The sequence below is a fragment of the Erythrolamprus reginae genome, chromosome 1 (assembly GCF_031021105.1).
Source record: "Erythrolamprus reginae isolate rEryReg1 chromosome 1, rEryReg1.hap1, whole genome shotgun sequence".
Taxonomy (NCBI): domain Eukaryota; kingdom Metazoa; phylum Chordata; class Lepidosauria; order Squamata; family Dipsadidae; genus Erythrolamprus; species Erythrolamprus reginae.
Genome location: NC_091950.1, coordinates 331,274,745 through 331,288,943, shown reverse-complemented (window position 1 = coordinate 331,288,943; position 14,199 = coordinate 331,274,745). Strand labels below are relative to the sequence as shown.

At 42.7% G+C, this 14,199-nt stretch overlaps 1 protein-coding gene across 4 annotated transcripts in view; it reads left to right on the top strand.

Annotated features, from left to right (window-relative positions):
• The first annotated feature begins 345 nt into the window (after window positions 1-345).
• UNC93A (unc-93 homolog A) overlaps window positions 346-14,199 on the top strand; it is a 28,944-nt gene continuing 15,090 nt past the window's right edge. For 2 of the 4 annotated variants that reach the window (XM_070740265.1, XM_070740256.1), the window contains exons 1-4: window positions 346-475; window positions 2,271-2,452; window positions 9,967-10,196; window positions 12,333-12,461. In XM_070740265.1, coding sequence (XP_070596366.1) covers window positions 389-475; window positions 2,271-2,452; window positions 9,967-10,196; window positions 12,333-12,461 — 628 coding nt within the window. In that variant the 5' untranslated portion in view covers window positions 346-388. Of the gene's footprint in view, window positions 476-2,270; window positions 2,453-7,732; window positions 7,970-9,966; window positions 10,197-12,332; window positions 12,462-14,199 lie in introns of those variants that run through there. The other 2 variants (XM_070740285.1, XM_070740275.1) reach the window with 2 other exon arrangements.

Genomic DNA, 14,199 nt, shown 5'->3' with positions numbered 1-14,199 from the left:
TGACCTTTCCAATGGAATGGTAAGCTAAAACTGTATCTCACCCACCCATTTCTAAAAATATATTTCTCGTTTATTGTGAGTGGGCAAGGAATGGAGATATGTTTCAAAAAGGCAGTCTGGGAAGTTGCCTTGTGGCTAGAAATGATTTATAAAATTGGGTGTAAGGGAAGACACCGTACAAATGCTGTACGTCTTTGGTGGAACCCAATCAATACTTCAAATCAAGTTAATTGGCGCCATTTCTTACCATTGCAGCCAGACCTGTAGCATTTTCAAAGCTGAAGAAGGCAACATCCGTGGGCAGGTATTCATGTAGCTAACAGGGTTCCTTTATGTTAAAGGTGAAGGAAAGCCAGGTTTCTCCACTGGGAACTTCTGTAACTCAGCTATGGACTCATATCTGAAAAACATTATTGTGATTTCATTTGGATTCACATTTCTTTTCACTGCCTATGGGGGACTCCAAAACCTTCAGGTAGGTGAACTTTATTTGGATCTATGAGATTCTGTTGTGCACTATTCATTCCAGTATATGCAGATAATGAATTGTACTCTCTCTCTCTCTCCCTCTTTTGCTTTTCACATTTGTCTGCTTTCATTCTTTCCTGATTGTGTATGTGTGGTGTATATTCATAGAACACCTATTATATTAAATACAAATATTGTATTGCCTTTACTGCACTATGGTGGATGCTTTATTTATTTCTATTGTGTTTTTTAATTGCTATTAAAACTATTCTCTAATTCTAATGTTATTTATGCTGCTTTAGGAAAATCAAAGGCAAAATGTCATTGTTTCAAACAGATGAGGTGAGATTGCATAGTGGAGGAAAGTTTTAAGCCCCAAATTGAAATAAATCATAAGTGCCTCGATATAACGGAAGTGATCCTGGTGGTGTGACCCAATATTTTTTGTAGAAATACAAAAAATGAGGGTAGAAAATCCTCTCCCATCTCTCTCCTTTCAACAATATTCATTCTGAACAGCCTGCTATCCTTCCATGACTACATGATCTGTCAATCATCCCAGGTAGACCAGACAGGAAGCACGATCAGATGTGCTAATACTTCCTTAGTGTAAGATTACTTTCAAAGATTCATATCATTGCAATTCTGAAAGTACAAAACTCCTGCCATTTCCTTTGCAGAGTCTGAAAGAAGCTTCAACAAAGTCACTTTCTCTGTTCATTATTCAGCTGTGGGCCATGCACCCTCTTAACTGTTCGTTCCCTCTGCAAAATGTACCACCTAACTTTTTCAGGTTGAAGTAGTTTTGGATAATGATTAGCCCTTCAATTGGTCATTGGTGGCAATTGATGACTTGGTCTATTTGGTTTCTTTCTAAAAGCAAGTGACACACTATATTTTTATTGCTCTATGCCAGTGATGGTGAATCTTTTTCTCAGGTGCTGAAAGCTATTGCATTTGCACGAGTGCCCACACCCATAATTCAATGCCCCCCATGTTTCTCACTCCCTATGCCTGCAATTGCAACCCCCCAAATGCTGCCCTATCCCTGCACATGCATACACAACCCCCTGCTCCTCCGATCCACCATTTTCCAACTTCTGGTGGATCCAGTGGGCCTGTTTTTCATCCTCCCCAGGCTCCAGAGACTTTCTTGGAGCCTGGGGACAGTGAAAATATCCCTCCCTGGGTGGGGGGATAAAAACACCCTTCCAGAGCCTCCACGCAAGCCGAAAATCAGCTATCTGGCATGCACATGCATGCTGGAGCTCAGCTAAGGCAATGGCTCATGTGCTGGCAAATATGGCTTCATGCACCATTTGTGGCACGCGTGCCATAGGTCCACCATCATGGCTCTATGCAATAAAGCAGAGGTCTTCAAACTTGGCAACTTTGAGACTTGTGGACTTCAACTCCCAGAATTCTCCAGCCAGCTATGCTGGCTGGAGAATTTTGGGAGTTGAAGTCCACAAGTCATAAAGATGCCAAGTTTGGGGACCCCTGCAATAAAGACTGGTGAGTCTGAGTACCCCAAGAGAGGAGCTTAATTTATGGTCACCCCTGAAGTTAGGGAGGCTTGATGAAATGTGTGTGATGATATGATCACCCCAATGATTTCTTCAGAGGTCAGGACACAGAAAGCACAGGCAGCATTTTGTAATGACAACGCATTTGTCATATGTGTTTGATATCATAGTTTCATTGCCAAACTGTCTCTTCCTCTTTTTTCTTTTAATCATTGTCCCACATATATTATTGTGCTTGCTATAAATATGTGCCTCTGTTGCATTTTGTCTGTACAGAGCAGCCTCCACTCTGAAGAAGGCCTGGGAGTTGCCTCCCTGAGTGTGATCTATGCTACTCTCATCCTGTCCTCCATGTTTCTCCCATCAGTCATCATTAAGAAATTTGGATGCAAATGGACCATTGTAGGCTCTATGTGCTGCTACATTACATTCTCTTTGGGGAACTTCTATGCCAGCTGGTAATACATATTTCCTAATTCCTGACATTTGCAATGCATTTTGTCAGATACAAAAAATCAGGACCATTCGTAAGGTTGCATCATAAAATACTTATTCAACCCAATAAAGTCAGAGGTGAAATGCTATCAGTCTGGGTGAATTGGTATATCCGACGATCAGCTGTGCAATGATTAGCTGTGCTGTGCAATCTAGATCAGCTGTGCTGTGCAATCTGGAACCAGTAGTAAAAATGCTACCAGTTCGGGTGAATTAGTACAGTGATACCTCGTCTTACAAACGCCTTGTCATACAAACTTTTTGAGATACAAACCCGGGGTTTAAGATTTTTTGCCTCTTCTTACAAACTATTTTCACCTTACAAACCCACCACTGCCACTGGGATGCACCGCCTCTGGACTTCTGTTGCCAGCAAGCACCCATTTTTGTGCTGCTGGGATTGCCCTGAGGCTCCCCTCCATGGGAAACCCCACCTCCGGACTTCCGTGTTTTTGTGATGCTGCAGGGGAATCCCAGCAGGGGAATCCCAGCAGTGCAAAAATGGGTGCTTCGCTGGCAACGGAAGTCCGGAGGTGGGGTTTCCCAGGGAGGGGAGCCTCAGTGAAATCACAGCATCACAAAAACACAGAGGTCTGGAAGTGGGGTTTCGAGGACTTCGGTGTTTTTGTGATGCTGCGATTTCACTGATACTCCCTTCACTGGGAAACCCCACCTCCGGACTTCTGTTGACAGTGAAGCTCTCGTTTTTGCGATGCTGGGATTCCCCTGCTGGGATTTCCCTGCAGCATCACAAAAACACAGAAATCTGGAGGTGGGGTTTCCCATGGAGGGGAGCCTCAGGGGAATCCCAGCAGCACAAAAATGGGTGCTTTGGCTGGCAAAAGGGGTGAATTTTGGGTTTGCACGCATTAATCGCTTTTCCATTGATTCCTATGGGAAACATTGTTTCATCTTACAAACTTTTCACCTTAAAAATCTCGTCCCAGAACCAATTAAGTTTGTAAGACAAGGTATCACTGTATATCCAACGATCAGCTGTGCGACGATCAGCTGTGCTGCACAATCTAGATTAGGTAGAAAGCAGGATTTACTGCTTTCTACTTATCTAAATCGCACAGCACAGCTGATTCCCCCTCACTGTTCTACTTACCTTTGCAGACTCTGATGGCTTCAAAATGCTCCTTTTTCAACACTGCACGATAGTGCCTGCAGCACACATGCACACGCACACATGTGTGCGCAAAGCAAACTGATAGCAGAGTTCATAAGATTTCATCCCTGAATAAAGTATTTGGTCAACTAAAGTTCAACAATAAATTGGTACAAGATGAGGCTCAACAGAATTCAGGAGGAGTTGAACTTGGAATGCTTGTGGGAATGCAAGGATTCCAAACTTATGACACACTTAACTCCACTCCCTCCACCTGCCTGCTCTGTTCCTATACATTTGGGAGAACAGATATAATTTCTGGCTGACTGATCTACCATCATTAATCTAACTAAATGGGAAAATGTATAGGAAATAACATTGTTTATATACATAAGATGGGAACTGATAAGAGGGAACATTAAGACAGGGACAGTAGGCACGCTGGTGCGCTGGTGCCTACCGTCACTGTTGTTCATTAGATGGTTTGGGCTTCACAAAACATAAGACTGAAAGCCACTTTAGGATTTGATTAGGGACAAGTCAGCACTAAACTGAATGATTTGAGGCAAAAAACATTACTGATACTTGAGGAATCGACAGACAACAGCTGGGAAGGGGAACAGAATCTATAGAAGAGGTGTGTTTCTTTTATTGACTTGAAGGTGGAAACTGAGTATTTTATAATGCCAAGATCTGCAAATGAACAAAGCCAAAGCCCAACTTTATATGTGAGTTTTTAAAAGAATGAAGTTGGGGCCTTCAGCTCCCTAAGATGAAAAGATTTTAAATATTTGTGATCAGGCCAGGCCTCAAAATGATACTAGTTTAAACCTGGATAGAGCTCTTATTGGCGATAGAAATAGGGAATGAAAGCACAGCAACAGTTCCCTGCCCTTGGAAAAACAGGACAAAAGAAAGAAAATATCTGTTTTGTGGTGAATACCTTTGGGATATTTCTTCTCCCTCACTTAACTTTGAGCATTTCTTCATCCACACCAAGATCGTTTGCAGATGTACTTAAAATAATTCACTGGGAATAACAGATCTCAAATAGTCTTACTAATTATGGGTTTGATGGATAGCCCATATGGGTAGGATTTATGACACAATTTCTAATTGTAAAACTGCAGCTGTTGCTCTAGACCAGAGGTAGGCAAAGTTGGCTCTTCTATGACTTGTGGACTTCAATTCCCAGAATTCCTGAGCCAATCATACTAGCTCAGGAATTCTGGGAGTTGAAATCCACATGTCATAGAAGAACCAACTTTGCCTACCCCTGCTCTAGACCATTCTATAGATCAGTGGTTCTCAACCTTTCTAATGCTGTGACCACTTAATACAGTTCCTCATGTGGTGGTGACCCCCAACCATAAGTCTAGCTTAAGGTGAACAGATGTCCTGTTTCCGCGGGACAGTCACGCTTTCTAGCAATTTTCCTGCGTTCTGGGTCATTTTTAAAAAGTCCCTTTTTTTTTTTAAACAAGCCAACAGGAACCCACGAAGAAGGAAGCTCAGCTTCCGGTCTCGCAACTTTTTGCTCTTCACCCCCTCAGCCTCCCGCAGCCATCGATTAATACATCCGGCGCCCCTTCCTGCCTTTCTCCCCCACTTTTATTTTTCTTTCTTTTTATTTGCTTGCTTCCCCCCTCTTCCTCTTCCACTCTTGCTCGCTCCTTGTCCCCGGCTAGACATCTTCCCATGGCCACCACTGTGGGGCTGAGCCGCCCAGGCAGGAGGGCTTGCTGGCCACGACAGCAAAGGTGGGAGAAGGAAAGGGAAGCGCGGCCAAGGCATTCGCCACCTCCTCCTCCAACAGCCCGTCCGCTGTGCTTGGAGGCAGGTGGGTGGAGCAGCATTTGCACTAGGTGGAAAAACCTATCTGTTCCTTTCCAGCAGCAGCTGGCCCGGCGAAGATAGATGGCTCTGGCCCAGCCCAGCATTCGCCCTGGCGCCAGCAATTCAGCGACTGAGCATGTTCTGCTTCTGCCTCTGGGTCGGTGTCACCTCAGAAGCAGGTGAGAGAGGCAGCACAGAAACCCGCCACTAACAGAGCGAGAGAGAGAGAAGAAAGGAAGAGAAAGAAAGAGATAGAGAGCAAGAGACAGAGAGCGAGAGAGAGAAAGAGAGAGGGGGAGAGAGAAAGAGTGAGAAAGAGAGTGAAAAATAGAGAGAGAAAGAGGGGGAGAGAGAGAAAGAGAGAGAGAGAATGAAAGAGATAGCAAGAGAGAGAGAAAGAGAGAGAGAGAGAGACAAAGAGACAGAGACAAAGAGAGAGAGAGGGAGCAGGAGAGAGATAGCAGGAGAGAGAGAAAAAGGGAGAGGAAGTAAGAGAGAGAGAGAAAGAAAAAAATTGACTAAATTTTTTTTAGCCCAACACCCCACCTCCCACCCCGCTCAAGGGTGTCCTTCTTTCCCAATCTTAAAATCTGGTCACTTTAATCTAGGGCCAATTCTCCCAACAGAGCTTTAAAATGATTGGCAGGAAGTCAGAGAGACACCTCCACTGCAGTGTTCCCTGCAGTGCCTCCCATACACCCGGCGCGAGGCTGCCTCCCATACACTGCACTAGAGAGAGAAACCAAGGGGGAATGGCAGGAAGCTGGCCAGGCCTTTGTGCCACTCTCAAATTTCCTGGGGGGGGGTGGGCAGAAAAGTATAGTGTCTGAGCGGCAGTCCCTTCGGGACTGGGCGGCACAGAAATAATAAATAAACAAACAAACAAATAAAAAACCCATCCTGTTTTGCCTCAGAGAATTTCAAAATAAAATACTGTACTATGTGTCTATAACAGTGAGCTCATAATAGGGCAACTCTATCAATATCAAAATGCCACTTAAATAGTTGAGCTAGTTTCAAACTAGATTTTGATTTTCTTTCTCTTTTCCTTACTCCCATTCTTTTTCTTTCTCTTTTCCTTCCTCTCTTTTTTCTATCTGTTTCTCTCTCTTCCTCTCTCTCTCCTTCCCTCTCACTCTTTCCCTCTCGGCTTCTGGGCAGGTTTGGAAAACTCTGAGTTGATGATGATTTTTAAGTGAGCGATTGCTCACTGCTCAACTTAGAGGGAACTATGCCCCACTGTGAACGCCTGATTGGTCAAATTATAAAAGTACAGTGGTACCTCTACTTAAGAATGCCTCTACTTTAGAACTTTTCTAGATAAGAACCGGGTGTTCAAGATTTTTTTGCCTCTTCTTAAGAACCATTTTCTACCATTTTTCTACAAATTTCCCAGGAAATTTGAGAGTGGCACAAAGGCCCGGCCAGCTTCCTGCCATTCCCCCTTGGTTTCTCTCTCTGGTGCAGTGTATGGGAGGCAGCCTCGCGCCGGGTGTATGGGAGGCACGTGCTCCTCCTCACCTCCTCAGAGTCCCTCTTTTTTTTTTTAAGCCTTAAAGTTTTGGATTTTTTTAATTTCCCTCACCTCACCTTCTTCCTTTGGCAGCAACTGTCCTCCTCCTCTTCTTCCTCCTCCTCCTCCCACCAAATTCCGAGCTTTTATTTCTTTCCTAATGGATTTGCACTCATTATTTTCTTTTACATTGATTCCTATGGGAAAAATTGCTTCTACTTACAAACCTTTCTACTTAAGAACCTGGTCACGAATGAATTAAGTTCTTAAGTAGAGGTACCACTATATGTTCCAAGGTGCCAGAATAGAAGCTTTAGTTCCTAACATTGTTGAAAATTTGTCTTTTCTTATGGTCTTTGGTGACCCCTCTGAAACGGTCATTCGGCCCCCAAAGGGATCCCCACCCCCAGGTTAAGAACCACTGCTATAGATGGTTAAGATGGTTTTACTGATTTCTGGTTTGTGGTTTTGTTTTTGTCTTTGTCTTTAAAAAAACAACAACAGTGCACCTCTGATATGTTAGTGAAGGGTTTCTCATCAAAACAAAACAGCCACTCATTTGCAACCTTATTCATGAGCTATTAGAACATGAACAAAAAAGCAGAATAAATAAAGAGATATGCTGCCTGGAGAATGTGCAGCAAGTGCTTTTGTAGCTGAGGCAACCACTTACATCTCCTTTAGTAAACAAAGCCTGAGCCAACTGAAGCCAAGCAGAAGCCAGTAAAGACACCCTCTAGCGACTGGAGTTATAATTACATTTCAAAAGGAAAGGATAGGATAGGGCAGAGGTTTTCAAACGTGACAACTTTAAGACTTGTGGACTTCAACTCCCAGAATTCTCCAGCCAGCATAGCATAGCCGAGACGAAAATCAAGGCGGGCTGAGGTGGGCGAGTGAATGAGTGTATGAGCGAGTGCGAGCCGAACGTACTGTATTGCACTGGCCGAAAGAACAAAATAGGTGGAAGAAGACGTTCCTAAGAACAACGTGACCTACCAGACAGACCCAGGATGCTGAGTAGCTACATATTTTAAATATTAGATTTGTTACATGTTGTTTCATTATTGTTGTTAGCTGCCCCGAGTCTACGGAGAGGGGCAGCATACAAATCTAATAAATAGATAGATGATAGATAGATAGATAGATAGATAGATAGATAGATAGATAGATAGATAGATAGATAGATAGATAAATGACAACAGATAAAGCAAGTTGCTCAATTTTCTTTAATTGCTATAAAAGTTCAGTTCTAGATAATTATTAAAATAATCAAAGTGTTTATGGGTAGTGTTGGGCAAACTGAACTTGCACAATTCGGGTTGGTACCGAATTTTGTGGTGTTCGGCATGCCGAACCTGAACCTGAATTTTTTAAAAAATTCGTGCTCCGGTTCAGCGTTCGCGCCACCGCCCGGCTGTAATCTGCTGAGAAGAGGAGGAGGAGCCGGGCGTCATTGGCAGTGGATGAAGGGGAGCTGTTGGCCTGTCAGGAGGCTGGGAGGGAGGCACAAAAGGAGCTGTGGAATCCCACGAAGGGATTCTGTGGGTGGAGCTTTGACATCACGTATACCGTGACTTTCCTTTACTTGTGGCACCACTGTGGCGTCCTTTCACGTAAAAATAATTACGTGAAAAAATTAAAAAATATATTTTTACGTGAAAGGACGCCGCAGCGGCGCCACAAGCAAAGGGATGTCCTTTCACATTAAAAAAAATTATATGAAAGGACATCCCTTTGCTTGCGACGCTGCTGTGGCATCCTTTCATGTAAAAATAAAAATAAATAAAAATTAAAAATCTGTAAAAATAAAAAACGATGGGATTCCGGGGGCAGAGCTTTGATGTCACGGAGTGTTCAGAGTTCGAGTTCAGATTCGGCCGAACTTTGCGTGAAGTTCGTCCGAACTCACCGAACCCCAACACCGTTGGGTTCGCCCATCACTATTTATGGGTGAAAACTATTTAATTATTTCCTATTTTAAAAGTAATTAAGGATCATATTAAGGAACTCGAGAAGGAAGGACAATAAAAAACCTATTAAGTGTTCAATAAGTAGTGCATAAACTTACTACTCCCACTGCATCCCTCCCTCGGGGGGGGGGGAGGCACCATCCCATTACTGTGTGTTTGATTATATTAAACACTCAGACTCAAGTAGATGCGATGTAGACATTCCAGAATTATAGATCACAATTTTCTATCAGCCGATCCTATTTCAAAGGAATTTTGCCATGGGGGTAAAAAGAAGAAGAGAGACCTATTTTATAAACTGCCTTGAACTATCAGAAATGAGGGATGTGGTACAAACTTGTGTGTCTGGGTGCCTTCAAATCAGTTTTTGACTGCTAACAACTGCAGATTTCTTGGCAAACATTTTTGGGAAGTGGTTTGCCATTGCCTCCTTTTCTAAGGCTAAGAGAAAGTGACTGGACAAAGAGCACCCAGCTGACTTTGTGCCTAAAGCAGAACTATGCACCATCTCCTAGTTTTGCTCCTGATGCCTTCATCAGTACGTCAAACTGACCTTACAAATTTAGGAAATAAATTTCAAATAGGAATGGTCAGGAGTCCATCTGAACAAACTGATGGTTTCATTCTACACAGCTGCAGCTTCTGAGCCACTCACATTGCACATCAAATTCTTTACAACAGACTTACTTTTGGTTTTATTAATGCCTAGTTCACTGCAGAAAACCCCATCCAGAAACAGCCAATCCTGTAACTAGGCAAATAGTGGGTGGACACTTTTCTGGTGCCAACCCTGCAAAGATGCAGTTTGAACTTCTGTTGGTGGTGCTTTTAATTCTGTACTTGTGCCAAGCAAATGTGTAACAATTTGGCATTAGAGTGAAGATGACAGAAACATATGACTCATTATTTGCCTCCTTTGCATTCTGTTTTTGATCTAGCAGACGGGGTACAAATAATAACATTCTCTCAAATTCAATGGAATGATAAGTATTTGGGGATTATGTTTTGTTTCATAAAAATAACCAAATTATGTCTTTTTGGCAGGTTCACACTCATCCCCACATCTATGATCTTAGGGCTTGGAGCAGCTCCTCTCTGGTCAGCCAAGTGTACTTATCTTACAGTGGCCGGAAATTTACACGCTCAGAAAGTGGGCAAAATTGGAAAACATATAGTTACCCAGTATTTTGGAATCTTCTTTTTAATATATCGATCCTCTGGAGTTTGGGGGAATCTAATAGCATCTCTGGTCTTTGACCAGACTCCTAGTAAAGGTAATTATGTTTAAGTAGACATGCAGTAAAGAAGACACACAAAGTCTATGTTAGTTGTAAATAATAATAATAATTAATAATAATAATTTATTAGATTTGTATGCGACCCCTCTCTGAAGACTCGGAGCAAGTAATGTAATGAGTGAGAAAATATTTTAAGGCTTTTAAAATTCTTGTTCAGTATTACAGTCGACCTTTGTTCTCTTACGCTGCCTCTTGGATTTGCAAATAACTGATTCCAGATATAGTTCATATATTGCCCTAAATTGGAACATAATTTGCTTGATTTTGGTTTAGCATATTACACAGCTTACATTAGACACCATCTTTTAGCTGTGGCGAGGGGGGCGTTTGCCCAGGTTCACCTGGTGCACCAGTTGCGGCCCTGCCTGGACCAGGAGTCACTGCTCACAGTCACTCATGCCCTCATCACCTCGAGGCTCAACTACTGTAACGCTCTCTACATGGAGCCCCATGTAGAGTGTTTGGAAGTGTTTGGAAAACTTCAGATCGTGCAAAATGCAGCTGCGAGAGCAATCATGGGCTTCCCCAGGTATGCCCATGTCACACCAGCACTCCGCAGTCTGCATTGGTTGCCGATCAGTTTCCGGTCACAATTCAAAGTGTTGGTTATGACCTAAAAAGCCCTTCATGGCTCGGACTAGAATATCTCCGAGACCACCTTCTGCCGCACGAATCCCAGGGACCAGTTAGGTCCCACAGAGTTGGCCTTCTGCGGATCCCGTCGATGAAACAATGTCACCTGGCGGGACCCAGGGGAAGAGCCTTCTCTGACCCTCTGGAACCAACTCCCTCAGGAGATTAGGACTGTCCCCACCCTCCTTGCCTTTCACAAACTCCTTAAAACCCACCTCTGCCGTCAGGCATGGGGGAATTGATTCCCCTGGGTCGTCTCCACTTTATGTATGGTCTGTATGAGATGTATGATTGTTTTTATATTAAGGGTTTTAAATTGTTTTTAACTATTGGATTTGTATTGTTTCGTTGTTGTAAGCCGCTCCGAGTCTCCGGAGAGGGGCGGCATACAAATCTAATAAATAAATAAATATTAGATAATCCCATGCAATTTTGCACTAGTTTTACTAATCGTCTGACAAAGTACCAAGGTGACTAACAAATAATGTTTCTAGCATTTACACTAAAGAATCAGTCAAAGGATTTATATTCTATGTTTTAATTGCTTTTATTTTAAATTTGATGTAATCCTTTAATGTAAGAATAATAGAGGCTAGAACAGTAGTCAGTTCTTTTAAGAAATTGTTTGGGAGTGAATGTTACCAATTAAAATCACTGCCAATGGGGCAATTTTACAAAGTTGTATTCACAATGGATAAAATTCCCTGCTTGACCAAACATTATTATTAGGAACAAATCAGAAACTGTTAGTAGTACTCTTGAAATGTTACAAAATATCATACTCATCTCAAAGGCATAGTTATTGGTTTGGAAGGGGGGGGATCACAAAAAATTGTTCTATTTTATCATGTGCATCAACCCATTAGCAAATTCTTGATATAATTGCTTGAACTTCTGAATCACGCAAAGTAATTTAGAGAGAAGAACTTTGCAACAAGAATGCACAAGAGAGACCACTTAGGAATTTATTTTTTTTACAGCAGTGTGCAGGGGATTAGAATGGCATCCAACTTTGTTAGCTTTTCATAAGAACCTAAAAACCTGGCTATGTTCTCATTCCTTAGGGTGCTCAGGGTACCAGTGGCCCCATTTTCAGACTATATTAGCAAATATCTTTCTCCTATGTATATTTAATCTAGGCGTTTTAAAATGCTTTTAGTATTTTTAATTGTAATATACTGTTTTGAATTGTAAGCTATCCAGAGTCATTGACTGAGATGGGTGTCTATAGAAATCAAATGAACGAGTGAGTGAGTGAGTGAGTGAGTGAGTGAGTGAATGAATGAACTCAGAGAATATCCTATGGATATTTCCTGAATTAGAAATAAGAACACCAAGACAGTTTAAATTTCTTTGAAACAGGGAATCACAAGTGGATTGTATGTTTGGCCTTCATTTGCATATACAGCCTTCATTTTTGTCTGTATTTTTTTACCATTAATAAAACCCTATTTCGTTTTTATGTTTTTAATGTATTAGCAAATGTCACAGAAGCAGATCTGGTGTGCTGTGGTGTAGGCAGCTGTATGGTAAATACCACAAATAGGACTGTGACATCAGAAGGCCCATCTAATACTTTGATCTATACTTTGATGGGAATCTATACAGGTAAGCCCTCTCAGGCATATTTGGCATCTAATGAAGGAAAGTGTGCATAATTTGCACGTATAATATATCAGAGCACATTACTAAAGCTAGGCTCTTGGTTAAGGTAGTGCTTTGATGGGAGAATATCTAGAGCAGGGGTGTCAAACTTGATTTCATTGGGGGCCACATCAGGGTTATGTTCAGGGGTGGGCTACTGCCCGGACAGGGGAGAACACAGTGGCGTAGCAAAAATGGAGCTCCACCCCAGAGCATCCAATTTGCACTGAAAGATGTTGAAAGAAAATGCAGAGCATCCTGCAAAAGCCACAGCCACAGTGTGGTAGTAAACATTTTTGTAGCCCTTCACTGCTTATGTTTGACCTTGGGGGGAAGAAGTGGGCATGGCCAGCTTGACATCCCTCGTGTCGGGAGTGCCTCTGGTGGCCTGAGTGCTCTGCTGGTGAAAACGGGCTCTCGAGATCCATTTTTTTGCTGTGACAGCCTCCTGCAAGGTTCTGCCAGTGAAAACAGAGTTTGCGAGTGCTCACGAGTAGTGTTGGATGAACCGAACTTGCAAAGTTCAGGTTCGTGCTGAACTTTGCAGTGTTCAGCATGCCGAACCCGAACCTAAACTTTTAAAAAAGTTTGGGTAAAGTTTATGTTCGGCCGAACACCGCGAAATGCCACCGCCCGGGAGGAGAGTGGGGAATCCCATCATGGGATTTCCCACCTCCTTTTGCTTGCCGCGCTGCAAGCAAAAGGAGCTGGGAAATCCCACAAAGGGATTCCAGGGACAGGGCTTTGACGTCACGGAGACTACTTCCTGACCGGCCGAAATGGGGAGGAAGGAGTCTCCGTGACATCAAAGCCCCACCCCTGAAATTCCTTTGTGGGATTTCCCACCTCCTTTTGCTTGCAGCATCGCTGCAGCATCCTTTTCTGTAAAAATAAAAGGAAGCAAAAGGAGGTGGGGAATTCCCCACCTCCTTGTTTATTTTTACAGAAAAGGAAGCCGCAGTGGCTTGCTGCAAGCAAAAGTTTGGGTTCGGGTTCGGGTTCAGGTTCCGGTTCAGCGAACTCACCCGAACTTCACAGCAAAGTTCGGGTGAGTTCGCTGAACCTGAACTTTGTTGGGTTCGCCCAACACTACTCACAAGGGTTCAGACCGGTTGGCGCAAACTGGTAACAACCCACTGGTGACGTCACTATGATGTCAGAAAACCAGTTCAGTCAGTGCCGGTCTGTAGGCACCACCATCTTTTTTATAAAACTGTTTTTGAATTGACTTTTTTAAAAACAAAATTCTTCTGAGCATGCGCAGAAGCCAAGTTTCTGGCACTGCTCATGCATTGCCATCCTGTTTTGGGATTATCAATATCAATATCAATATCAATATCAATATCAATATTGGATTTTTTTTTGTCACTGCATATGCGCACATGCTTTGCGTAAGCACCCACAAGCCATGGCCATGTGATGCAGGAGGAAGCGAACTGGCAACAAGTTAGAATCCACCCCTGCTCAGGAACCCATTTTTGCTGGCAGAAGCACTACAGGACGATGACATGTTTTGACTCTAAACATAACATGTTCCATTCAAAATATGAACAGAGAAACGGTAAATCTCACCAAATTCTGTATATTTTGTAGATCATTTCAATTCAATTCTTATACGCACTCCAGTTGATTGGATTGAATTTACTTCAACTTCCATCAATATAATATAAGTTAACATTTCTGCTTTCAGTATAATGTCCCT